Here is a 25,602-nt window from a genome sequence, read left to right as displayed (position 1 = left end):
AAAAAACAAGTTCAACCCCCCCCCCCCCATCTCACTGGAGCACCCCAGCCCACCCTACCCTGGAGGTGGGGGCGGGGAGGACAGACCAGGGCTTCTCAGGTAGCACAAGGTGCATTTAAAACCAGTTAATCCCTACCGGTAGTTGAAGATACATATATATTCCTTTCTAATATTCAGGGACTGCTTCAATGAAAGGGTTAGCAGAGATGAATCAGACAAAGCCCTCTTTTCTCTTTTACCCATCAACACATTCCTCAATATAAGGCAAGCTAATCCTCATAGAAAAGGATAGATCTACAAACTGATAGGATTTTATACCTTCCCCTACCCATCATAGGGTTTACCAGTCCACAAAAGATGGTCGGCCAGGCTATATAGATCTATGAAAACAGTTTCTAAGAGCTTTAGGTCAGAGTTTGGAAACTAAAGCCATAGTCTGTAACTATTTCACATTAAAGGAAGCAAGTTTGTTACAATTCTCACAGGAAGTATCATTAATGTATCTGCTCTGCTTACAGATTCCCAAGAACTGCACACACTGATCTGAGAGAGGAGGCATAGAGTATGCTCTGCTTTAACAACCTTGTACTTTTAAGTAACTGCCTTTCTCCACAATTCTGAAAAGGCAAACCATATATTTGACGTTCTCAAAATACTGACCCCAAATCTAATTTTTAAAACTTAGGCAACTGACCTTTCATTCAGTAAATGTCTTCCATATCTAGCAGAAGACATAACACAAAGCAAAACAAAACAATCAATTTAGTACTTTCTGCTTTAAAGTGAAGGAGAGGATTATGCAACCTTAACTGATGAAAGTTCACAAGCCAGAAGATACTTAAGTAGTCTCTCCTTTGTTCAAAGTACTTCTAGCTTATGCAGGGGACACTAAAAATATGAGATAGTATCTTAAGGAGCTGACTACAGAGAAGAAATATACATGAAAAATTAGTCACACACCATCCAGTGCTACAAAATGCAACTTCATCTAAGTTTCCATCTACCTCTTCTACTCAAAAAACAACAGAAAACAAATTATTTAAGCAGTGCACAATGAAACTATTGTGGTTAGAACAAGCTGAGCTATTAATGTTTAGATCCAGTGAGTCCAAGATTCTAAATTAATTGTTTCAAAAACCAACGGGTGCGGCAAGTGGCACATGGACAAGATGTCACTGCCCCAGACTGTACATCACAGGTGACGGTTCCTTTGCTATTAGCACTGCTTGGGCAGCGGGGCCCAACTTGAGGGTTTCCAGAAATCCAAGAAGACTTGCAATCTTCTCCATCTGTTCTCTCTCTGGATGTCGGAGAGACACTGTCCCACAAACACAATGTCTAAGTGAGCTTGAACCACATTCCAGCTATAAGTGAAGACAATGTGTATTCATCACTTGTAAAACACAGCCCCAAAAGATACATGCACCCCGATGTTCATAGCAGCACTGTTTACCATAGTCAAGACATAGAAGCAACTTTAAAATCCATCCACAGGGGAATGGATAAAGATGTGGTGTGTGTATATGTATGTATGTGCATGCACGCATGTGTGCTAAGTCGCTTCAGTCGTGTCTGGCTCTTTTCGACCCTGTGGACCAAAGTCTGCTAGTTCTTCTGTCCATGGGACTCTAATGGCAGGAATACTGGAGTGGGTTGCCATGCCCTTCTCCAGGGGATCTTTCCAACCCAGGGATCAAACTCACGTCTCATGTCTCCTGCACTGGAAGCAGGTTCTTTACCACGAGCGCCACCTGGGAAGCCCCTGTGTATGTATAATGTGTGTGTGTGTGATGGAATGTTACTCAGCCTTTAAAAAGAATGAAATAATGTTATTCACAGTAACATGGATGGAGTCGGACACGACTGAGCGACTGAACTGAACTGATACTGAGTGAAGTCAAACAGAAAAAGAAATGATATTGCTTACATGTAGAATCTTTAAAAAAATACAAATGAACATAAAACAGAAACGGACAACAAACGAACTTATGGTTGGGGTGGGGAAGAATAGTCAGAGTTTGGGATTGACACGCACACACTGCTATATTTAAAATGGATAACCAACAAGGACCTACTGTATAGCACAGGGAACTCTGCTCAAAGTTATGTAACAACCTAAATGGGAAAATAATTTGAAAAGAACAGATACATGTATATGCATAACGGAATCACTCTGCTGTACACCTGAAACACAACATTGCTGATCAACTGTACTCCAATATAAAGTTTATAAAAGCAATAAACTACTGGAAAGTTAAATAAATTCTGATGTTCCAGTGTACTGAAACACTGGGAGTTAGACAAAACAGTAATTTTAAAGAGTAAGTAGCAGTTTAGAACAATGCTTATCATATAATATTGCATGAAAACAAAACTCAGATTATATCTGTGATGAATGTAACTAAAATGATTTCTAGACCCTCTGAAGAAGAAATACAAAATAAATAAAACACAGTTATTGATGTGGTAAAAAGAAAGAAGGCTTCCCAGCTGGAAGCTAGTGGTAAAGAACCTGCCTGCCAGTCCAGGAGACCAAGAGATATGGGTTGAGTCAGAAAGATCCCCTGGGGGAGGGCACTGCACCCCCACTCCAGTGTTCTTGCCTGGAAAACTTCAGGGTCAGAGGAGCCTGGCAGCTTACAGTCTATGGGGGTTGCAAAGAGTTGGACACAACTGAGCATGTGAGTGCGTGCTCGCACACACACATAAGAAAGAAAAGAAAATGCACATTTACTACTTGTGAGAGACACTCCCATAAAGCAGACATAATGCAAACAAGACATCATAGCCTTGTGGCTTTGTTCCTAGTTCAAGGGCACCTCTGAAGGCCAGGTAGAAGAGCAGAATGTGTATAGTCTTCCTATTTCAATCACCAGCAAATTGAACAACCATGCTGATAACTCGGATTTCTACATCTTGCAGCAGAGTATTTCTGGCAGAAACTGCTTTTTTGTGCCTTTAGATTGAGGCCCTGCAGCTCCCCTTTTACACCTCATCTCAGCATTAAAGAGGCAGCCTGGAAGTGAGGAAACGCTGCAGGCTGCTCAGGAGTCGGGCACTGCTCCACCTGGGTAACCTCAAGCAAGAAAAGACTGACTGGGCCTCAGTTTCCTGAACAAATGTGAAAAAGAAAAAGTACTTACCTATTTAAGTGACTGCAAAGAGTCAACCAGGTAATCCAATTACAGCTGCTGTGCCTGGCACACAGCCATGTCCAATTTAGCTATTACCTCATTTTACTCTTCATTAGTTTAAGGGCACAGACACTGAAATCACTCACACCTGAGTTCAAATCCCTGCTTTCTAGCTTTGAGCGCTGTTAGATGCTATTTAGTTTCTTAATCACAATGTCTTAATCCAAGGTTTTGATGCCCTGGACCCTTCGGGCAGTTTACATTTCAGTCAAGACTAGTAAAAATCAAGATGCAACTGTAGTTTCTCAGCAAAGTTTTCCTACAACACGGCCCCAAGAACCTCCTTCTTAGAAAAACCAATAAAATGGGGGCAGGGGATAAACCACTGAGAGGAGAGGATTAATTATATACAGAGCATATAGGAGACACTCTATAGAGTGAAGTTCTCTTCCTATAAAGTTCTATCTCTTAGGAAAAAAATGTAAACTCATCAAGCCTACCCTTCAACAGGAAAGCATCTATTTCTCTGACATATCTGGGTCTTCAGACCCGACTTGTGTTTAGCCTTGTAAGGTTCCCCCAAATGACTCTACGACCTCAAAAAGCAACTTGAGGAGCCCTCCAATTATTTTAAACGTGACACCAAAGGACTTTCTAATAAAACTGAAAGTTAAAAAAGACGGCATATCTAAGTTCTTAAGCCTCCTTTAGCCCCAACTGCTGTCACTACTAAAATGACAGCCACACAGCAGTCTGAATCTCATAATCACTGACGCCTTGTCATCGCTCTTAAAGGCTCATTTACCAAAAGGAAAAAAAAAGAAGAGGTAACAAACCAGGGAAAGTCAGAGCTGGAGGTTCTTACTATAGCGTTCCTCTGACAGCAACTGCTGTTCATTATCCTCTCCCTTCACCAACGCCGGTACATTCCTGGTCTTTGCCTACTCAGCAGATTCACGAAAGCTGTGCCGTTTTATGTGCGATCGTACGTTTTGGCAGTAAAATTTCCAGTTACTTACCTGGCAAATTCTCAACCACCAACCCCCAAGGCGAACTGTTTCGCGTTAATTGATTTCCAAAATGCTGCTCAAGGCATTACCAGAGGGAGCGGGGAAAAATCAGGAGAACCTAAATGAGGTGCACAAAGAAACTAAAGGACGATTTGGGCAAAGGCAGACAGGTTAAGCCAACTTGATCTCCCTGAAAATAATTATGGGGGTTGGGGGGCGGCCAGAGAAGAGAAATTTAACTTGAACCTTAACTTTAACTCGACCCCTCTTCCTGTCCTCTGCAGAAATGGTCTAGTACGTCCTCCAGACTTTTTTTTTTTTTACTTTTAAATCTGACATAAATAACGATGAGAAAGCAATGACAAAGCTGCTTCCTGCCCGTCTTCTTCACAGTACCCCAACCCTTCCCCTGCAACCTTCCATCCCCCTCGCCACTCACACACATTTGGAAAAGTTTCTCAGTGCCTGCCTTACCTTGACTGGGCTGCCATAATTCAGTCTGTAGAGCTCAAGGTCTGCCGTCCATCAGCGCCTCCAAGCCGCGGCCCTCCTGCCGGCGCCGCGCTCACCATTTGCCGGGGCCGGGCGGGGACGATTCCCCAGCGCGACTCCCCGAGGTGACGGGACTACCTGCTCCTGGAGCCCAGCCGTCCTCAGCGCAGCCTCCGGCTCCGAGCGTATTGGCTCGCGCTAATCCTGATAGACATCCGGGCACTGGGGCCTCTGCAGGCGCGCTCCACTCCGGACCGGCCGGGGGAGCGTCGCGTCCGAAGCCGACAGCGACCGCGATCCCTGCGGGCGACTCCGGAGGAAGGGACGCCTCGACGGCTCCCTCGGCGCCGAGCCCACCAAAGCGCAGCTCCCGCCAAGCGGCGCTGGCACGCCGGCTCGCGTTAGCAGGGTAAAGAAAACCGTCCTTGGGCTCACCTCGAGGTGTCCGAGTTCGCCCGGACACCCCCGCCCACAAAGTTCTGGTGGTACGGCCCGACTCCTTAAAAGGGCAGGGCGCTCGGCCCGGCGAGCCCGAGGCTGTGCCGGGCGGGGGCGCCGAGCTCCGAGCGCCGACGCAGCCCAGCTGGCCCGCTCGCAGCCGAGCCCCGCCTGCAGGCTCCTGGCGACCGCTCTCCTGCCAAGGTTTTAGCAATGTACACACACGGCCGGAACACGCAGTACCCCAACGCTCCGAACTCCAGCCCCGGTTTGAATCGGTGTTGAATATTGGGGCCCCAGAACCTGAAGTGAACTAGGAATTAAAAAACAAAAAACAAAAAACACAGCAGCAGACCAAGTTCTCTACTTTTGATCGTGCCAACGCTTACAGTCAGGAAATGTGTGACTACCGCACACTTGTTAGACTTTGTTGGCTTTCAGTTTTGATTTCGTTTCACTGAAACAAATGTTTACAAAACGCCCTCTCTGTTACTGGACAACATGCAGACACGAAAAGGCAACAGCAACTCGTTTGGCACCGAAAGACGTCATTAAGGAACTGACCAGTTTTTAGAAAATAACTTAGCATGCAAGCCGACAATATATTAAACGCTATAATTACAAACGAAACCGTGTCCTACTGGGGGGACCAGGGAAGGCATTTAAACTCTGCCTAGAGCTAAGCAAGAGACAACGTCGCCAAACAGGAGGAAAGGTGGGCTTCAGCATCTCACTGGAGACCAGCAGCACGCTGTCGGGGGCTGAAAACTTAAATGCATGTCCCCCTGCCGCCTAGAATCATGACGATGTCACAAAACTCGCAGAGCTACTCCAGACTGTATTACTAAGGAGCCATGGACAGAGAAATGTTGACATCTGCCTGAAAACTGCAAGGCTGTGGGGTGGGGGCTGATGGGGTAGGAGGAAGGCACAAAAGCATCTTTATAGTGGTTCTCAAAGTGTGATTCGTGGTCTCCCGGGAGTCCCTGAGACCTTCTCAAAGGTCACAGCTATTTTTAGAATAACACAAAGACACTGTCGTTTTCACTGTGCTGACATTTGCACTGATGGTGCAAAAGCAATTGTGGGGAAACTGCTGGAGCCTTATCACTCAACAAGGCAGTGGCTCTTCACCACACATTAGCAGTTAAAAAAAAAAAGTGTTTACATATATCCTTAATGAAATGACCAGTAGTAGGGATTACTACTTTTATTAAATCTTGACCCTTGCATACAGGTCATTTTAGTGTTCTTCGTGACAAAATGGGAAAGTAGTCATGTATGGATGTAAGGGATAAAGAAGGCTAATCACCAAAAAATTGATGTTTTTGAACTGTGGTGTTGGAGAAGACTCTTGAGAGTTCCTTAGACTACAAGGAGATCAAACCAGTCAATCCTGAAGGAAACCAGTCCTGAATATTCACTGGAAGGACTGAGGCTGAAGCTGGAGCTCCAATACTTTGGCCATCTGATTTGAAGAGTTGACTCATTAGAAAAGACCCTGTCGCTGGGAAAGATTGAAAGCAGGAAGAGAAGGGGACAATAGAGGACAAGATGACTGAGTGGCATCACCATCTCAATAGACATTGAGTTTGAGCCAACTCCTGGAGATGGTGAAAGACAGGGAAGCCTGGCGTGCCACAGTCCATGGCGTCACAGATTCGGACATGACTGAGCAACTGAACTGACTGACTGACTGATCTGTTACCTGGCAGTCATTTTCACAAAAATGAACAAAGTGAGTCTGTTTCTTCCAGGAAAACAACTGACAGTATTTATTGCCAGTGATAAAATTTGAGTTTTGAAGCATCTTGGACAACTTGACACTTGTCATGGTGACCTTGACAGCTTCCCAATACTTAAAGTCGTCCCTGATGAGGTAAGGACAGTAAGGACTGTGGCTTTAGAAGACCTGCCTAACCTAGTGACCAAGATTTTCTAAATAGTACAAAATCATGCATGGGTAAAAGATCCACTGAAAGTGCAGGAAAGACCAAGGATTTTAATATATGAAAGTTTAAAAACAGTTCAATGAAATGACTCCAGATTCTACACTGCAACTAACCTTTAGGAAACTATGATTGTAGAGTTTTGATATAATATCAAAAAAGGTATTAAAGTACTCCTCTTCCTATGTGAGGCTACATTTTCTCATTTTCTTCATAGATTTCAACCAAAATAACACTGCCACACACTGAATTCAGAAACAGATATGAGAATCCAGCTGTCTTCTATTAAGCTAGACAGTAAAGAGATTTGCATACCGCTATTTCTCTTACTAAAGTTTTTAATTTGGGAAATACTTTTGTTTTTCTCAAAAACATTATTTAACAGGTAATGGGTTAGCTGTTAGCCCATCTTTCTCACAGTTATTCTAAATACCAACCATGATCATTTATGCTTTAAACTGGTATCAGACATATAAAAGCAGCAGAAACAATACTGCATAATGGCATTTACTCACAAAATTTCCACTTATCAGTGGCTAGTAATGTAAAATCACCTATATTAAAATTACATTTTCCCCTGTGAATTGTGTTGTTCTATTCCACTAAGGAGGAGGAAATGAAAGAACAGGGCAAATATTCACATGCAAGGAAATATGAAGTCAACAGATCATCAGTACACCTGACATTCCCAGAGCTCTCAAGATCATTTGTAATGTAACTTACTGAGGGTAATTTGAAACTGAAGTGGGATTACACTTGATTTGTAATAGATCTAACAAAACTATAGGAAAGTGCGGGAGAAATGATTCTGGAATTGGATACTGCCTGTGGCTGAAGAAGTAGTGCAGTACACACGTGGGCGTGATTTTCTCCAAGTGTTTTGAAAACACCATTGTATCCAAAATACAGTCTTGTTCAGCAGTGAAAATGAACAAAAGACATTCCTAACCTTTTGGGGGCACAGAATTCCTTGGCTTCCTGATGATACTTGAGGATACAGATCCTTACACACAGTATTTGCTATACTTTGATGTTTAAGGTCCCCGTGCAGCCCACTTAGGGAGGATCGGAGGCTCCATAGACTTCAGGTGAAGAATCCTTGGCCCCTAAGGTTCACTCAAACTGAACCAGCTAATGAACCCAATTTACCTTACAAATAAGGAGTATGTTGTTGTTGTTCAGTTGCTAAGCAAAAGTGTTAGTCATTCAGTCCTGCCCGACTCTTTGCAACCCCATGAACTGTAGCCCTCCAGGCTCCTCTGTCCAAAGGATTTCCCAAGGAAGAATACTAGAGTGGGTAGCCATTCCCTTCTCCAGGGGATGTTCCCAACCCAGGGATCAAACTTGAGTCTCTTACATTACAGACAGATTCTTTACAGTCTGAGCCACCAGGGAAGACCCAGTATGGCATATACTCATAGATACTTACTTCATCCTTTGGGCTATAACCCAGTACTCCACAATGGGTTTTATTGCTCAGATTGTTCTGGCTCTGGCCACTGGAAGCCCTTTCCCATCAGCTCCTGATCCCTTTGACTTGCTTCCATCTGTTTGCCTTTTAAGCACTTCCTTACTTTCTGGTACTATGAGGCTCCAGGCTCACCTTCTGTTTTCTCTGCCATGGCTTTCTCTAGAATCGGCTATTTCCCCCACACATCAGTCTCTTCACCTTACAAGCTACTGCCCAATCTCCTGCCACCACGGCCAAACTTCCTAAACAAACAGTGGTCAGCTTGCTTTGTGATCCCAGCTTCCTCAAAACTCTCCTCTGTGGACTTACATGATACCTCTCTCTCTATTTGGGCGGAACTCATTGTGCTTTATAATTCTTTCTGCTCATACAACCAGGAACCAATATAAGATGCTAGAAAATGTCCCTTATCTCTCAGTCTGTATGATATCTTGGATAAGAACATCAGTGACCCTTCAGAACTGTAACTCCAGCACAAACCTCTTCCCACAAAGCCAAGTTCATTCTTCCCAGCTGCCCCAAAACACTTTCCTGGGTATAAAAAAAGGCACTTTGGGAGGCTGTACCCAAAGGACTATTCACTTAGTGAAACGTATCACCTCAGAAATGCCAAGAGCCACCCATCATTCAAACTGAGCTACTGCTTGGATCTGCAAAGGGTGGTTTCTCTAGACAGGGAGGGGACAGTCTCACCTTCACCAGAGAAGGGATGGGTTGGGGGCGGGGGGCGGGTATTGTTGTTCAGTCGCTAGCTAAGTCTTGTCAGACTCTTTGCAACTCCAGGGACTGCAGCATGCTAGGCTTCCCTGACCTTCCCTATCTACCAGAGTTTGTTCAAACTTATGTCCATTGAATCGGTGATGCTATTTAACCATCTCATCCTCTGCTGCCCTCCTTTCCTCCTGCCTTCAATCTTTCCCAGCATCAGGGTCTTTTCCAATGAGTCAGCTTTTTGCATCAGGTGGCCAAAGTATAAAGAGTTTCAGCATCAGGATCAGTCCTTCCAATGAATATTTAGGGTTGATTTCCTTTGGGATTGATGGGTTTGATCTCCTTGCAGTCCAAAGGACTCTCAAGAATCTTCTCTAGCACCACAGTTCAAAAGCATCAGTTCTTCCGTGCTCTGCCTTCTTTATGGTTAGCTGATTCCATTCTTGGGAATAAAAGCAGAAGGCAGAATTCAGAGAACTTTAAATTAGCAGATCAGGGGGGGATGCAGAAGCATATTCGACCCAGGAGAGAAAAAGCATTTTGGGACTGCTGCTGCTGCTGCTAAGTCACTTTAGTCATGTCCGACTCTGTTTGACTCCATAGACGGCAGCTCACCAGGCTCCCCCATCCCTGGGATTAGTTGTACAGATTTAATCAGTCTCAAAATGCTTTTTCTCCTCCTGGGTTGAAAATGCTTTCATGCTTCTGTTTTACAAAAATATTTTATGACATGAAAAGATATCATATAAGGTTAAAGAAAAGTTGTTATACAGTGTACTTGTTATGAACCCACTTTTCATCAAAATTGAAAATAAATGTGTGTATTCAAAAGACTGAGTGGGTCTCTGTACCAAAGGCTAGCTACAGGTATGCCTGGCTGGGAAGGATGGAATGGCTTGTCTTATTCTGGGCATTTAAAAATATTCTAAGTATAAAATGAACATTTATCTGTATTGTTATTTATTAACTTATCATTTTTGCAATATAATAATTTATCATTATTGTAGAAAATAAACTATGACGAAATCTTAACTCCAGAAAGGAGACCAAAGGAGATCATCTAATCCACTTCTCCATGCAAGAATGCGCTTTCTCTTCCTAAACTGGCCTGTTTGCATATCTCCAGGGAAAACTTCTTTAAAGAAGGCTGAGGGCCAAAAAAAAATGATGCTTTTGAATTGTGGTGCTGGAGAAGACTCTTGAGAGTCCCTTGGACTGCAAGGAGATCAAACCAGTCAATCCTAAAGGAAATCAACCCTGAATATTCATTGGAAGGACATGCTGAAGCTGAAGCTCCAAGACTTTGGCCATCTGATGAAAAGGCCTGACTCACTGGAAAAGACCCTGATGCTGGCAGAAGCTGAAGGCAAAAGGAGAAGGGGGTGGCAGAGGCTGAGATGGCTAGAGAGCAACACCAACTCAATGGACATGAATCTGAGCAAACTCCAGGAGCTGGTGATGGACAGGGAAACCTGGCGTACTGCAGTCCATGGGGTCAAGAGTCGGACGCAATTGAGCAACTGAACTGAAAACCCAGTCTGCTGAGTCTTTGCCTTGTACCTGATATGTTTATTCATTTATCTTAATTACGGATATGGTTGGGCTGAAGTTCTACCAGCTCGTTCTGTCTTCCATTTGTTTCGCTGGGTTCCTCTGCTACTCCAGGCCTGCATTCCTTTGCTAACCTTCAGGCCCCACCCAAACCTACAGAAGCAGAAACTCCGTGGGTGTGGTCCAATAAGCTCTCGAGGTGATTCTGTTTCACACTCAAGTTTAGATACCACTGCTCTGTGGCCAACAGTATGCATCCTTAACTTACCAACTTATATTTAATGAGTCAATACTGTACCAATTCGCTGAGTCTTCCATCATCTGATTCCTATTGGAAATCTGAAATAACCATAATGTCTTTCATTCTTTCTAGAACATCTACCATTCTCTTTGTTCAGGTTCTTCATACCTCATCATGCTTTTTCAATAGCTTGCTGCTGCTGCTGCTGCTAAGTCGCTTCAGTTGTGTCCGACTCTGTGCGACCCCATAGACGGCAGTGCAACAGGCTCCCCCATCCCTGCCTTTCTCCAGGAAAGGATACTGGAGTGGGTTACCATTTCCTTCTCCAATGCATGAAAGTGAAAAGTGAAAGTGAAGTTGCTCAGTCGTGTCCGACTCTTAGTGACCCCATGGACTGCAGCCTACCAGGCTCCTCCATCCATGGGATTTTCCAGGCAAGAGTACTGGAGTGGGGTGCCATTGAAAGTATTTCCTTAGACAAGTCTCTCTCCCCACTTAGCCTTCAGTCCCACTGCAAGAATACATTGTTCCTAAAATACATATCAGATGTTACTCTCTCACCAAATTAAAGAAAGGAAAAAAAAAAAAAAGAAACAATGTATCTTCCCTGCCTCAGAGCTGAAGAATAAACTTGTTACAGGGGCATCTAATACCCTTCCCAATTTGGCCCAACATCAGTAGCTTGCTTTCTCATCCACCAACCACCCTCAGTACCCTCCCCACCCTATTACTACAAGAGCCCTCCAGCCAGATACTTTTCCTGTATTTCCTCTTCGTTGGAATGCCCCTTCCCTCTTCCCCAATTGGAGACACCCTGTGCTGGTGGTTTAGTCACTAAGTCGTGTTCGACTCTTGCGACTCCCCAAGGACTGTAGGCCGCCAGGCTCCTCTGTCCATGGCATTTTCCAGGCAAGGATACTGGAGTGGGTCTCCATTTCCTCCTCCAGGGTAATATCCTGACCCAGGGATTGAACCCAGGTCTCCTGCATTGCAGGCAGATTCTTTACTGACTGAGCCACCAGGGAACAAATGAAACCAAGGCAGTTCTTCTCAGAAGACTTCTCTGATATCTTAGTCACACCCTTTACCTACTAAAACCTCTTAACTCTCAGGTCTATCAAGTCATGAGGCTGGATGGGATTAAAGGGAATGTCTGTTTGTTTATGGGAAAGGCAGACAGAAGATAATGCAGATAATTAAGGAACAAAACTGTGAAGAACTCTGCTGGAGGGGTAGAAGGCAAGAATTCCTCCTGCCTCTGAATGCCCCCGACACAGCCATTCTGAAGCACTCTCTCATCATGCAGTCACTGGACTCTGACCTGGCTCCACCAACGAAGCAACTAGAGACCAATGAATTATTTTCAACATTTCTGAAAGTCCAAAGGAAATCACATATTTGCCCATGGAAAGTGTGTGAATGACTACTCTGCTCTGGGCTTTTCTGGAGCTCATGCCAACTGAGTGTGGCAACACCGATTGTTAGCTGATCCGGAAGTCCAGCTGACAACTGTATGTGGTTGGACTGATTTAAAAATAGAAAAACAAACAAAATTGTTTTAAATGGAGTTTGCTTGGTAGAGGGACTCTTTCAAAACATGAGATTCAAAGGAAAAGGGGATAAATTGAAAAAAAACAAAACAAAACAAAAAACTCCCACACAGAGGACATCACTTTGAAGGCAGGTACTTCCCCTTGGGGAACAACAGCTTCCCCTTGGCTGTGAAATATGTGCTGTGTTGCTTTATTGCTAAGTGGTGTCCGGCTCCTTGTGGCCTCATGGACTGCAGCCCGCCAGTCTCCTCTATCCATGGGATTTCCCAGGCAAGAACAGTAGAGTATTGAACAGGCGTCTCCTGCATTGGCAAGTGGTTTCTTTTCCGCTGAACCAGTGGGGAACCAATGAAATCAAATCTCCAGACTGGGAGTGGTTTACAACCTTGGCTACACATCTGAGAATTACCTGGGGAGACTGATCAATCCCTAACACTCAGGCCACATCGCAGGTCAGTTAATCTCTGGAGGGGGACCCATGCATCTGTATTTCTTAAAATGTCCTCGGGTAATTTAATGTGCAGTCACATTTGAGAATCTCTGCTTTTGAGCCTTGATGAGCCTTGATCCTCCGAGTGAGGGCCACAGAGTCAAGACTTGCAGCGCCCTGCATGCGATACGTGTTAGAAATGCAAACTCTTAGGTTCCATCCCAGATCTACCAAACCAGCATCTGCATTTTAGTAAAATCCCTAGTGATCTGTAAGCCCATTAAGGTCTGAGAAACATTGCCTTATAAAATACAGAACATTTAAGACTTGCCTAACCCAGCAGTATTTACAGTTGCCAAGATATGGGAGCAACCTAAGTGTCAATCAACAGCTAACTAGATAAAGAGCATGTCTAGTATACGTATACAATGGAATACTACTGAGCCATCAAACATGAAAGTTTGCTGCTTGCAGCAACATGAGTGGACTTGGTGGGCATTATGCTAAGTAAAGTAAGTCAGAGCAAGACAAATACTGTACAAGAGCACTTACACAGAGAATCTAAAAATTACAACAAACTAGTGAATAGAACCAAAAGGAAACAGACTCACAGATGCAGAGAACAAGCTAGTGGTTACTAGTGGGGACAAGGTGGAGGAGAGGGGCAATTAGGAGTAGAGGATTAAGAAGTACAAACTATTATGTGTAAAATAAGCTACCAGGGGGACTTCCCGGGTGGTCCAGTGGCTAAGACTTCACACAGAAGGCCCAGGTTCAATCCCTGGTCAGGGAACTAGATCCTATATGTTGCAAATAAGAATTCACATGTCGCAACAAAGATCCTTCATGCTGCAACTAAGACCTGGTGGAGCCAAACAAATGGTAACTATTTTTTTTTTAATAAGCTACAAGGATATATCATAAAACACAAGAACAGCCAATATTTTATGATAACTATAAGCTCAAATGTTGAGTATAACCTTTAAAAATCATGAATCACTTTATTGTACACCTGTAAGATATAATATTGTACATTAACTATACTTTAAAAATATATTCGTATTCATTTAAACCATGTTAAAGTATTAAGGTATCATCAAATTAGAATATCTTTCTTAAAGTAATTGACTAATTGGATTTACAAATAAAATAATAAATAAATGGAAAACTCAGCAACAACAAAATGAATTGCTTAACCTCTCAAAGACAAGTGACTGATATTCCCTTGACCTTCGGTCTAAAGCATGAATCTCTAAACAATGTTTTGCAACAGTCCTCTTTGTTGCTGGAGCCTTTACCACCCCTTCAAACTACTCTCAAATTTTCCTGATTACATGCAAGAAAAGGGGAAGATGTAAGTACTGGAAGAAAGAGGCTATTTCCCAGTCTTTCTTTGAGGGGCTGTTTTTTCCTTTTGTGAGGGGGAAAAAAGTTACATACACAGACAAGCCACAATGATCAGTAAATTGCAGCTTTCAAGTTACAGTAAGATCTGATCTCTCCATACATAAAAGAGATTACGTCAACTGATGACATTTCTTATGATACCCAGGCCTGTTCTAAATGTGTTCTTTTTATCCTCAGCAAATGTTTAAATTCCACCAACTCAAAATCTAATTTGGGGTACCAATTTTACTTTCCACTTGAGGACGGAGGATTTCCTCCCCAAAGTCAGGGAAGTTTTATTTGAGGTTTATTTACCATGAGCTCTGTCTCCTATATGGGCTTCCCTGGTGGCTCAAACAGTAAAGAATCCGCCTGCAATGCAGAACATCTGGGTTTGATCCCTGGGACAGGAAGATCCCCTGGAGAAGGGAATGGCAACTCACTCCAGTATTCCTGCCTGGAGAATTCCATGGGGTCACAAAGAGTCAGACACGACTGAACTAGGTCACAGGCAAAACGGAAAAATTAATATGAAATCAAATCAACATTTATTAAGCACATGTAACATCCAAAGTCCTATGCAACCCTATAAAAGAGGTTTTTGGGGTTATAATACTTGTCTTTTAAGAGCTTACTATAACCAACAGAAAGAGCTGCTCCATTTTCTAAGTTCTAATTATCTTGAAAATCCAGTTGACTCTTGAACAACTCAGGGATTAGAGGCACCCTTCCCCCTTTGCAGAAATACCATGTACCACTTAATAGTGCGCCCTCCATACCTGAGGTTCCTCCGTATCTGAGATTCCACATCTGCAGATTCAACCAACCTGGGATTCTGCAGTGCTACAGTACACACTTGTTGTCAATAATCCCAATACAAGTAGACTTGAACAGTCCAAACCCATATGTTCAAGGGTCAACTGTAAAACAAATCTAAAGAACAAAAAGTTGATTCATAACAAATTAAACCTTTACCTAATCAAGGACCTATAAGTTATTGAGCTAATTCAATAGTTTTAAGTATAAGGATGGATTCATTAAAGAGAAAACCACAGCCCTGAGAGTTTCCTAACCATCCAGTGGTTAGGACTCAGCATTTTAACTGCCAGGTCCCAGGTTCAATGGCTGATCAGGGAACTAAGATCCCACAGGCTGGGCAGTGTAGCCAAATAAAAAAAAAAAAGAAAATTACAGTAATTTTAGTTTACAGTATTGCCTATGTTCTCAGAAAGGAAAGGTCAAGTTGAGAACTCTTGAGTTGGGAAGCTGTGAGTGCCCTGGACACCCCAAAGCCACTGGCCTCACGCCTTCAAATGCTTAACAACTTAACAGGCTTAACCCTTTTCACTTGGAAATTCACAGAAAAATGACTTTCACCCAAATATGAAAGTATTTCTCAGTACGTGTATTTGAGACACATGCTTGGCCACAGTGAAAAGCAAGATACTGGGAATCATTTTGCTAGTGATATGAATGGCCAGTGTTTGCTGATTGCCCACAGTATGTCTGGCCCTGCTCTAAGTGCTCTGCTGATATTAAATTAATTCCCACCACAAGCTGTTAAGCCAAGTACAGTATTACCATCCTGCTCTGCTGCTGCTGCTAAGTCACTTCAGTCGTGTCCGACTCTGTGGGACCCCATAGACGGCAGCCCACCAGTTTCCCCCGTCCCTGGGATTCTCCAGTCAAGAACACTGGAGTGGGTTGCCATTTCCTTCTCCAACGCATGAAAGTCAAGTCGCCCAGTCGTGTCCAACTCTTAGTGACCCCATGGACTGCAGCCTACCAGGCTCCTCCATCCATAGGATTTTCCAGGCAAGAGTACTGGAGTGGGTTGCCATTGCCTGCTCTACAGGTAAAGAAAGTGAAGTTCAAGAAGTCGGGTGATTTTCTCTAAGTCATGCAGCTATAAGTGGTGGGACTGAGCTGTGACCCTAGCACCCTGGCCCCAGGGTCCCATTCTCAATCACCGTACCCTGCAACCTCTCCAGAGAAGCTACCATTACCCTCTCGAGGAAACAGTCTTTAAGGAAATCATTTTTCCTGCCATCTAGCTGTGTTTCATCACACTCACTCCCAAATTTGACTTCTGAGCCCAGCTGGACAGCTTCTGCAAAAGGCAAATGGTCATTTATTATCATGGTTGGTCAGTCTGGTTTCCTTTAGGAGTATTTGGGGTTGAAATTCAATGTCTGGGACCAGAACATCTGTCATTTTTCTATGACTATTTACAAAAAGCAATTGGAAGTAAACATGGAACTCCAGTTCCATGTTTTTTTACCTGATATTTCAGGTACCATGAACACTAAAGTCCCCAATGAGAACTCACAAGTCACACTGAAGATGTCATTTTCACCCTTCAGAAAAACAAGGTGGTGGAAAGTCTGCAGAGCTGCAAATTAATATGACCAAGCCTGGGCAGGGGTGGTGGCGAGGGGGAGTAATAATTATTCATCTAGGCTCACATGTAACCCCATGGACTGTAACCCACCCAGTTCCTCTGTGCATTGAATTCTCCAGGCAAGAACACTGGAATGGGTTGCCTTTCCCTTCTCCAGGGGATCTTCCTGACCCAGGGATTGGAACTTTGTCTCCTGAGACTCCTACATTGGCAGTTCAATTCTTTACCACTGAGCTACCTGGAAAGCCCAGTGTCATCTAGGACAACCTTTTCTGAACAGAAAGTGGTTTTAGAATAAAAGCTAACTTGGCTGAGATAATTTCAACTAACGGCAATTCTCTCCCTCCCTTTAACAAACATATTATTGCAAGGGGCCATACAGGTAGGCTGGAGCTTTCCAAGAACCTCATATAAGTGGATCACAGCTGAGAGACCAAGATAAAATAATAAACAAAAAACTATTTTTCTACTCAAACAATTTTTCTAATACTCATACATTTATTTATCAGAGTTGAATCAAGTTCCTGGGAAATACTCTTTCTGGCCAGACTCTTATTGCATACATGCAATGTAATACTTAAGCCCGAGTTTTTCAATAAACTTTGATGACGTCTATAGCGTGTTACCCAAGATATCTTTGGCAAGCACCTCCCTGGTCTATGCACCCCTGGTACCTAGCAGTTGGTGGCTAGTTGTTCCTGGAGGGCACCCTCTGTGTGGGCAGTCTGAAACTGCTCTTGGGGAACCTGGGGTTTCCAGAACTTGTGTTGTAAGCTCTGGCACACAGCTCTTGGGAGGTGAATTCCATGGCCCAATGTTTTCTTCACATCTCTTTAATGTTGACAGTCAACCAAGGCTCTTTGGGTATTACCAAAGCAAGGGTTGGAGAGGGAAATGGCAACCCACCCCAGTATTCTTGCCGGGAAAATTCCATGGATGGGGAGCCTGGCAGGCTGCAATCCACGGGATCCAGAAGAGTCGAACACGACTGAGTAACTTTCACGTCATTTCAAGGGTGCCATGCCTCCCTACCCTGAAGGGATCCTTGACCAGGAGAAAAGCTCAGAGCAGCTTCCTAGGGTTGATTGATAATTCAGCCCAAGCTGTGGAGTTCCTGCTCCAGCCCATTCCCCCTCCACACTCCCCTCCCACCCCGCCCCGTCGCAAGAGGTACACTGATTAAATAAATTTTGAGTACAAGCAACACCACGGCTTGCACATAATAGTAAAAGATTTGGGGAAGAAAAGTAAAAGATTTGGGGAAGAAAAATCAGTGGGAGTGGCTATTACATAAGGAACAGAGAGAAAACAGAAAAGACATTCAATCCTCTTCCTTATTTCATAGGTAAGAATTCAAGCACCAGAGTTTTCCAGGCTTAAATAGACTTTAATTTGAAGACTTAAACACACACACACATACACAATACTGTTACCCCCACCTAAAATGTTTCCTTTAATCTTAATTAATATTTATAAAATTTTCTTTTGCTAACCTCAAATATCCAGTTAGTCTTCAAGTTTAATTGGTATGCCCAGATCTAAACAGGATCCTTTTTTTTTTTTTTTTAAAGTTGCTGAGTCGTGTCCGACTCTTTGACACCCATGAACTATATAGTCCATGGAATTCTCCAAGCCAGAATACTGGGGTGGGTAGCCTTTCCCTCCTCCAGGGAATCTTCCCAAACCAGGGATCGAATCCAGGTCTCCCACATTGCAGACGGACTCTTTACCAGCTGAGCCACCAAGGAAGCCCCATACCCAACATAAGTATACATAAATAACATATACAAAAAAAAAAAAATACGTAAGTAACTTATATGGTTATGGGTTTATAAGGAAATGAACAAAATAGTAACACTAATAGTTAGTTAGTACCCTACGATTTGAAACAGACATATTTAAGACCTGAATGATTTGACTGGGTTGGCCAAAAAGTTCATTCAGGTGACAGACCCAAATGAACTTTTTGGCCAACCCAGTATTTGTCAAAAAGAAAAAAACTTTCTAAGAGTTCTTTAAACGGTGCTTGACTTCTTCTTGCCACATTAACTCACAACACAAAGCAAGCATCTTTTTCCATACCTTGGCAAACCACCATATTCATTTCTAAGCATGGCTCAACTTCCAACATTTCGTCCTTTGCTCTTCAGGATGGTGAAATATCTCCAGGACTTCTTTTAACATGAGTGCTTTTGAGGCACTGCTTCCCCTGGGACATCTTCATCCTTTCCATCTCAACCTCTTTCCTTCTTTACGTCAGTAAGTTACTGTCACTCTGCTCATTCAGGGCTGCACACACCCAGTAAGCTATTTCACTTAGGCTTGATCAGAATTTCACTCCCAGCATCGTCACTTTTTGTTTCTTTCCTGCCCTTTTGTCTTTGTTGGCCAGTTCTCCCTTTCGATTATCCATTTATGGGAAATGTCATATTGGCTTATCACTAGGACACATGGAGACAACAGACTAAGATAAGCTTTGCTATCTCTGCATGAACTAAATGAGCAACTCAGTGACCAATCACCAAAAGGCTTTAAGAAACGTGATATGATTGGTTACGGATCCGGAGGCCATTTGTTATTTATATAGTTACGTGTGGAGTAATGAGCTAGCAGCAAAGTTTATACTTTGTGAAGTTGCTGGGCTAACTGAAATCTGAACCACTGTGTTGGGGGACTGGTGTCACTTAAACCACGTAACTGAAGTTTGTGCATACTGGAACTGTGCGAAGTAAGGACTATGATTCCTCTCGATAAACATAAACCACCTTCAGACACTATTAAATCCATCTGTTCATTGTTGCTTTCATTTTTTTAAAGCAACTCCCCCCTCCAATTTTGATTCAAGTTTTGGTTTATAATTATGTGTAGCATCTAGTAGTTCCAAAGTGAGCCACAAAGCAAGGGACCTTCAGGAGAGTTTAGCGTCTATTTTTGTCCTACCATCAATGTTTGGTTTATCCTATTAATATTCTTTAATATAAGTGAATACATATACATTTTCATATTCTTCCTCCTTCCTAGGTAAAAAATAGCATAATTATACATATTATTCTACATCTTACTTTTTCAAATAATATATCATAGAGATCAAAACACCAGTTAAAAAAAAAAAGAGAGAGAGACAGTCTTCATTTCTTTTTTGTAGCTGTATAATCCTCCATTGTGTTGAAGGACCAAATTTTTTATTTTTAATATTTATTTATTTGGCTGCACTGGTCTCAGTTGCAGCATGTGGGATCTTTAGTTCTGGAATGCAAACTCTTAGTTGTGACATATGGATCTAGTTCCCTGACAAGGTATTGAGCCTGGGCTCCCTGCATTAGGAGCGTAGGATTTTAGCTACTGGACTACCAGGTTAGTCCCAAAGAACCAGATTTCTTTACTTTTTAAAACCAACCCCCTATTGACATGTGGATTACTTTCAGTCTTTTGCTATCACATACAGTCTGTAATGAATAAACTTATAGATATCTTTTTCTTATTTTTGCCAGTATATCTTGGGGATAAATTCCTAGAAGTGAGCTGGCTAGATCAGAGGTAAGTGCCAATGTAATGGTGCAGCCTACTGCCAAATTCTCCTCATAGGGTTATTTGTTTCGCATTCCCATCAGCTGAGTGAGAGCACAGCACTTTCCCTCCTACAGTCTTATCAACAAAACATGCTGTCAAAAGCTTGTGCTTTTTACCACCTTGACAGCCGAGATATGACGGAGTAGTGTCCTTTCATCTCTCGTATCATGCATGACTGAGCATCTTTTCATCGTAAAGGGACATTTGAAAATGTAACTGCTTTGACAGGTTTGATATTTTAGACCAAGAGTTTTCAAAGACACTTTCCACAAAAATAAAGAACTGTTAAACATAATCCTTAATTCTGAGTCATCTAAATACACCCTTCCTTACTCACACACACACACACACACAGGCTTTATTCATGCCAGTTTATCTAATCAACACACATTTGAGGGGTCTGGTGCGCCAGGACCTGGTCCTGCTATGCTAACACACATGGGCAGAGGGTACGGGAAGGCCAAGGATGAACAGTTTATTTGGTACCCCAGTGGTCTGCACAGCACTGGAGTTGAGAGCATCTGATACAACTGTCAATATGGAGTAGTTCATTGGGCTAAAAGAGAAAGGGTTTTCTAGGCTTGAGAGGTAGTTTAAGGAAAGAGTAATAAACGGTCACAGCAGAGCAAGCCTGCCTTTTCCATTAAAAAAAAAAAAAGTGGTGGAATAGCCTACAGGTACCAGAGAATTATGATGACAAAAGCAGAGACAGATACAAGCAAAAACCTGCAGGCATGCTAAGTCGCCTCAGTCGTCTCCAACTGTTTGCAACCTGACGGGCTGTAGCCCTCCAGGCTCCTCTGTCCATGGGATTCTCCAGGCAGAAATACTAGAGTGGGTTGCCATGCCCTCCTCCGGGAGATCTTCCCAACCCAGGGATCGAACCCACGTCTCACTGTTCCCTGCATTTGCAGGCAGGTTCTTTGCCACTAGCACCACCTGGGAAGCTCAGCAATAGCCTAAGTGAAAGTGAAAGTGTTCGTTGCTCAGTGGTGTCTGACTCTTTGGAATCCATGGACTGTAGCCCAAAGTCTCCTCTGTCAGTGGGATTTTCTAGGCAAGAATACTGGAGAGGGTTGCCATTTCCTTCCCCAGGGGAGGATCAAACATGGCAAAAGCCTAAAACTACTGTAATAAAAACCTGTAACTAAGTGCCTCTAATCTAATGTAATATCAAACACTGATTAAGGAGTCCAAGAAAAAGTCATTCAAAAATAAAGAATCCAGGAAGGTATTTTGTCCAAGGCCAAGGATATAGCCCCCAACCCACATGGGTGGAATCCTTTCTATATAGGATTACAATCTGAGAAAGGAGCAGGCTTCCTGTGAAACTTTACACTGTGCAATTTACTAGACAGAGTCTGTCATGATATAAACATGAAATGTAACAATGAGAAATGAGCTAAAACCACCAATGAGACAGCATTAAAAAAAACAACAAATCACTCAGAGATTCTTTGATCGAAGTAATTAGACATCTAAACAAAACCCCAATACAACTAAACCACTTCATAGCTTAGTTCTCATTAAACCTATCAGCAACCATTTACCTTTTCCCTCACACCCACAATTAAGATTGTAAGAGTCAACACAACCCAGGGCAGAATACACGGCTGATTCATCTTCGTACCCCCACAGCACCATGTGCGGTAGACACTCAATAAATATTTGGTGTATGAAAGAATGAAAACACCCTGCCATAGCAACATGCCCAGACTTTTCCATGGGAGGCTCTTTCTCCTGAAATTATAAGTTGGGGCAACTCCCTAATAAACCTTTCAAACAAATGCAAAACACTCCTGAGGCACCCAGTATGCTCAGTGTTGGGCACTATTCTTGGCACTGGCATGTAAAGATGAGTAACCCAGAGTCCTTAACACCCTGAGGGAACTCAGTCTACTGTGAGAAATTCAAACCATAAAACACAATGGGAAAAGGCCACCACGGAGAAAAAACGTTGTGGGAACACAGGTGGAGGAACAAGTAATTATGCTGGGAATGAGGGGGAAAGGTGAGCTCAGAGAACCCACAAAAATTCAGCTCCAGCCCCTTCCTCCCCAATACACACGCTCACACACGCTCACACTCCCTCTAAAATGGCTTGAGAGAGAGACCCATGAGCGAGTCACTCCACTGCAAATTCAAGGGTTTACAGTAAGTCAGTGCAAATTCACACCCACCACCCTGTGTGCTAGACACGGTTCTGAGCATTTTATTATAAGTACTTAATCCTTACAATGACCTGATGAGGTTGCTGCTACCATCATCTCAGTTTTACAGATGAAGAAACTGTGTTACAGAATTAAAAAAAAAAAAAAAAAAACCTGTCCTAGATAGTGGGCATGGGCTGAGCTCTGAGCCCAGCTCTGGCACTCAGGGTTCCTTTTGTAACCACCTATTTCTCTGCCTCAAGTCCTGCCTCTAGGCTTTTTTGCACTATAAAGCTTCGACAATATCGAACTACTTTAAATTCTGTGAACACAACTCAAATTGCTTCAAACCTTTGCACTTCTGCATGGGAAGCCCATCAGCCACCCCTCACCAAACGCTTCCTCTGCATCGCGATAAAAACTGTGGGTGCCCCTCCCATGATCAAAGTATCTTTTGTTACATCCCTCCATCACTGAGTGTATCACAATGGATTATAACTCGTCAACTGTATTTACATTCTACCAATAGGTCTTCTCTACTTCAGTTCAGTTCAGTTGCTCAGTCGTGTCTCTTTGCAAACCCGTGGACTGCAGCATACCAGGCCTCCCTGTCCATCACCAACTCCCCATTTACTCAAACTCATGTCCACTGAGTCAGTGATGCCATCCAACCATCTTATCCTCTGTCATCCCCTTCCTGTGATAATTAACCTTTGCTATGCTTTACTGGAATTATTTTTTTTAATGTCTTTTTAAAAATTAGAGAGGTGGCATTTTTATCTATTTTATCTAAAACTGATTTTCCAGGAGACTTCCCTGATGGTCCAGTGGTTAAGACTCCAAGCTTCCACTGAAGGGGGCCCAGGTTCTATCTCTGGTTGGGCAACTAAGATCCCACACGCCCAGCAGCACAGCCACTTCAATGCTTCAAAAAGAATTGATTTTCCTACTCACCCAGGTTACTTGCTTTCTCAGATCAATGGCTGTCCCTTGCTCATAGTATGTCTCACAGATCCATTTTTAAAATTTGATGTGTCTCTCCCACTAGAATATATGCTTCATGAGGGGCAGGAAGTGTAACTCTTTTGTCAGTATATTTTCAACACCCAACCCTAGGACATAGGAAATACTAACAAATACTTGTCTATCTGCCTCCTTACACTATTAAATCCTTTAAAAAGAAAAACTGTCTTAATGAGTTCTGTATCCCTGGCACACAGCGCACAGGAAGCCCTCAATAAACTTTTGTTGAACTGAAACCAAATAAAGGCTGCTGCTGCTGCTGCTGCTGCTGCTAAGTTGCTTCAGTCGTGTCTGACTCTGTGCTACCCCAGAGACAGCAGCCCACCAGGCTCCATCCCTGGGATTCTCCAGGCAAGAACCCTGGAGTGGGTTGCCATTTCCTTCTCCAATGCATTTAAGTGAAAAGTGAAAGTGAAGTCGCTCAGTCATGTCTGACTCTTAGCGACCCCATGGACTGCAGCCTACCAGGCTCCTCCGTCCATGGGATTTTCCAGGCAAGAGTACTGGAGTGGGGTGCCGTTGTCTTCTCCGAAATAAAGGTTAAGGTAGGATAAATAGAATTTCCCTAGGAAAACAAAGTAGCGCTGGAAGATGACTCCCGGCCTGGGACCAACATGGTCAGAAACACAGGAGACAGGAGAAGACATGGCTTTTAGGGAAAAACAATGAAAAGTCATGCTGCACTAGAACAGCTCAGGAGAGAAGCAGAGAAAGCAGAGAAAGAGGTGGGTGCCCAGCAGGCTGCAGATGCCTGCAGTATTTTTCTTTAGGCAGCAATGACCGAGTAAGAGTTTTTAAAGCAGTAATGGTTTTAGAAAGATCCTTCCAGTAGATGAAGGGGGTGGAGGCAACAGGAGTCAGCTAGAGGTATAAGAACTGGAGCCGTCTTTATATATACATAAATTTGACCATGGCATATGGGATCTTAGTTCCCTGACCAGGGATGGAACACATGGCCCTTCCATGGGAAGCATGGAGTCTTAACCATTGGACTACCAGCGAAGTCCTCCAGGTGGGACTGTCAATAGCATTCATAAGACCGGGAAAAAAAAGGGGCCTGGAATCTGAGACCAGAAAGGATGGCAGAATCCCCATACCACAACCTGCTAGCTTCATCTTTGTGTTGTGACCCTCATCTTGAGCTAGTCAACAAAGTTATTTTCTGAATGCAACCCATGTGACCAAAACATTACATCCAGCTTTTTCTTTTAAGTGTATCCCAAATGCTTTCCTGTGGTTTCACATTGCTGGCTTTCAAGATACTCAATATGAATACTGTTAATTATAAGACATACCACCCTTTCAGGAAATCACAAGTTAGCCATTCTTGATGGCATTTCCTGTCTAATCCCTTCATCTGCAGTTAAAATCTTAGAAGAAAAGCGACCTCACAGCAACCAAAATGACAACGGTGGGAATGCCACAAGGAGTCTATATTTAATATAAATCCCTGCATTTATAAAAACTCTCAAGTTTAAGTAGGACTAAGTGGAATTCTGCCACAGCAATGCCTCAAACAAGATGGTATGAGACCAAAGCCCCTCCGCCCCACCCCCCAAAAATGAAAGCAAAAATGAATCAGGAGAATCTTGGTTCTTTGCAGAGAGACCACACACACAACATGTCAGCTCCTTCTGTGATCCTGTAACACTTTATCAACACTTTGTTTTAGCATTTATCACAGTTTCATAATTCATGTGTGCACCTATCTTCCTGCTTCAACAGACAGGGACCCCTCATATTTTGATCATCTTTGACACACCAGATTTTAACATACCACCTGACATAGTAAATATTCCGTAAGTACTTGCTCAATGAATGAATCAATGAAAAGCCTCCAAAAAAGGGGAGGGGGAAGCTTTCATAATAAAAACTTTCTTTTTTCATCCTTTTTAAATGTTATATTATTTTTGGCTGCGCCGGGTCTCTGTTGCTGCTTGTGGGCTTTCTCTAGTTGCAATTCGCCGGCTTCTCATTGCACTGGGTTCCCTTGCTGTGGAGCACACACTCTAGAGCACGGGCTTAAGTTATTACGGCACTTGGACGCAGGTGCCCTGAGGTAGATGGAATCTTCCCGGACCAGGGATCGAAC

The 25,602-nt window shown here is 43.2% G+C and overlaps 1 protein-coding gene across 6 annotated transcripts in view; it reads right to left on the bottom strand.

Moving 5' to 3' along the window:
• The window catches only part of AFF1 (AF4/FMR2 family, member 1), a 197,602-nt gene that overhangs the window by 137,020 nt on the left and 34,980 nt on the right, over positions 1-25,602 (bottom strand). For 2 of the 6 annotated variants that reach the window (XM_010833778.1, XM_010833779.1), the window contains exon 1: positions 4,619-4,880. The exons of 3 other annotated variants lie outside the window; for them this stretch is intronic. In XM_010833778.1, the coding sequence (XP_010832080.1) occupies positions 4,619-4,635 (17 nt within the window). In that variant the 5' untranslated portion in view covers positions 4,636-4,880. One more of the 6 variants, XM_010833774.1, reaches the window with a different exon arrangement.

The sequence above is a fragment of the Bison bison genome, unplaced genomic scaffold, assembly GCF_000754665.1.
Source record: "Bison bison bison isolate TAMUID 2011002044 unplaced genomic scaffold, Bison_UMD1.0 scf7180017863888, whole genome shotgun sequence".
NCBI lineage: Eukaryota > Metazoa > Chordata > Mammalia > Artiodactyla > Bovidae > Bison > Bison bison.
The sequence above is the reverse complement of the archived record's forward strand: the minus strand, read 5'-3'. Positions and strand labels throughout refer to the sequence as shown.